We start from the raw sequence: 2,500 nt of genomic DNA, 5'->3' as shown, positions 1-2,500 counted from the left end.
GGTTTTGGGGTGCTGTGGGGTCTCACCTTGCAGCCAGGGGCTCAGCACCAGGCAGCCGATCAGGCAGAGCCCCAGGAGAGCCGTGGGTCCCATCCTGACCTGCGCTGAACAGGGAGGCTGGAGCGAGCCGAGGTCTTTATAGAGACGATGGGGGGGGCGGGAACAAGAGATAGGACACAGGGACACGGGTGATGGGACATGGGGTGAACCGCACCGTGTGTGCCCTGCACGGGTGGGAGCGCCCGCAGCACCAGTGTGAACACCCAGTGCACCCAGTGGCACTCCCACATGGGCGCTGGGCGCGCTGCCCAGCCGGGATCAGATAAGGAGCAGGACCCAGCACTGCGGCGGCTCCAGACACGCTCCACGGCTCCAGACACACTCCCAATGGACACGCACCACGGCTCCAGCCATGAGCCCCATGGACACGGGCCACGGCTCCAGACGTGAGCCCCATGGACACGGGCCATGGCTCCAGACGTGAGCCCCATGGACACGCGCCACGGCTCCAGACGTGAGCCCCATGGACACGCGCCACGGCTCCAGACATGAGCCCCATGGACACACGCCACGGCTCCAGCCATGAGCCCCATGGACACACGCCACGGCTCTGGACGCGCTCCGGACAGACCCGTGTGATGGTTCTGGATGTGCTCCCCAGGGACACGCGTCACAGCTCCGGACATGTTCCCGATGGACACCATGGCTCCAGGCACGCTCCAGCAGGTCGCCCTCCTAACCGGGACCCAGCCTGCATCCACCCATCTGCAGCTTCTGGGTCCCCAGTGCAGATGTGGGTGCAGGATGGGGCCTTGATGTGAGATCAGGGGGCAGGATGTCAGCCAGCACAGGGTGTGGGGGTGCAGGATGTCACCCAGCGCAGGGTGCAGGTGCAGGTGCAGGATGTCAGCCAGGGCAGGGTGCTGGGTGCAGGATGTCACCCAGTGCAGGGTGCTGGGTGCAGGATGTCAGCCAGTGCAGGGTGCAGGTGCAGGATGTCAGCCAGTGCAGGGTGCTGGGCGCAGGATGTCACCCAGTGCAGGGTGTGGGGGTGCAGGATGTCACCCAGTGCAGGGTGCTGGGCGCAGGATGTCACCCAGTGCAGGGTGTGGGGGTGCAGGATGTCACCCAGCGCAGGGTGCTGGGTGCAGGATGTCACCCAGCGCAGGGTGTGGGGGTGCAGGATGTCACCCAGCGCAGGGTGCTGGGCGCAGGATGTCAGCCAGGGCAGGGTGCTGGGCGCAGGATGTCACCCAGCGCAGTGTGCTGGGTGCAGGATGTCACCCAGTGCAGGGTGCAGGTGCAGATGCAGGATGTCACCCAGCGCAGGGTGTGGGGGTGCAGGATGTCACCCAGCGCAGGGTGCTGGGCGCAGGATGTCAGCCAGGGCAGGGTGCTGGGCGCAGGATGTCACCCAGCGCAGTGTGCTGGATGCAGGATGTCACCCAGCGCAGGGTGCTGGATGCAGGATGTCACCCAGGGCAGGGTGCAGGTGCAGGTGCAGGATGTCACCCAGTGCAGGGTGCTGGATGCAGGATGTCACCCAGTGCAGGGTGCTGGATGCAGGATGTCACCCAGGGCAGGGTGCAGGTGCAGGTGCAGGATGTCACCCAGTGCAGGGTGCTGGATGCAGGATGTCACCCAGGGCAGGGTGCTGGATGCAGGATGTCACCCAGGGCAGGGTGCAGGTGCAGGTGCAGGATGTCACCCAGGGCAGGGTGCTGGATGCAGGATGTCACCCAGCGCAGGGTGCAGGATGAGCGCACGGATGAACGCCAGTCACGCGTGGGCGGTGCGGGATGTCACCCAGGGCAGGGTGCTGGATGCAGGATGTCACCCAGCGCAGGGTGCAGGTGCAGGTGCAGGATGTCACCCAGGGCAGGGTGCAGGTGCAGGTGCAGGATGTCACCCAGCGCAGGGTGCAGGTGCAGGTGCAGGTGCAGGTGCAGGTGCAGGATGTCACCCAGCGCAGGGTGCTGGATGCAGGATGTCACCCAGCGCAGGGTGCTGGATGCAGGATGTCACCCAGGTGCTGGGTGCTGGCTCTGAGCTGCGGGTGCTGGGTGCTGGCTCTGAGCTGCGGGTGCTGGGTGCAGGCTCTGAGCTGCGGGTGCTGGGTGCAGGCTCTGAGCTGCGGGCGCTGGGTGCAGGCTCTGAGCTGCGGGCGCTGGGTGCTGGCTCTGAGCTGCGGGTGCTGGCTGCAGGCTCTGAGCTGCGGGTGCTGGCTGCAGGCTCTGAGCTGCGGGTGCTGGGTGCAGGCTCTGAGCTGCGGGTGCTGGGTGCAGGCTCTGAGCTGCGGGTGCTGGGTGCAGGCTCTGAGCTGCGGGTGCTGGGTGCAGGCTCTGAGCTGCGGGTGCTGGGTGCTGGCTCTGAGCTGCGGGTGCTGGGTGCAGGCTCTGAGCTGCGGGTGCTGGCTGCAGGCTCTGAGCTGCGGGTGCTGGGTGCAGGCTCTGAGCTGCGGGCGCTGGGTGCTGGCTCTGAGCTGCGGGTGCTGGCTGCA

The 2,500-nt window shown here is 67.0% G+C and overlaps 1 protein-coding gene across 1 annotated transcript in view; it reads right to left on the bottom strand.

The window, feature by feature from the left end:
• Positions 1 to 93, bottom strand: part of LOC130604287 (dromaiocalcin-1-like) — a gene marked incomplete at its 3' end in the record, with an annotated part of 3,254 nt that extends 3,161 nt beyond the window's left edge. The window contains exon 1 of the mRNA XM_057418687.1: positions 27 to 93. Coding sequence (XP_057274670.1) covers positions 27 to 93 — 67 coding nt within the window. The remainder of the gene's footprint in view (positions 1 to 26) is intronic.
• Between the last annotated feature and the right edge of the window lie 2,407 nt (positions 94 to 2,500).

The sequence above is a fragment of the Pezoporus wallicus genome, unplaced genomic scaffold (assembly GCF_028554395.1).
Source record: "Pezoporus wallicus isolate ANWC-B61680 ecotype Strahan unplaced genomic scaffold, APGP_CSIRO_Pwel_v1 contig_13040, whole genome shotgun sequence".
Classification (NCBI taxonomy): Eukaryota; Metazoa; Chordata; class Aves; order Psittaciformes; family Psittacidae; genus Pezoporus; species Pezoporus wallicus.
Note: the sequence above shows the minus strand (reverse complement) of the source record. Positions and strands in the feature narration are given on the sequence as shown.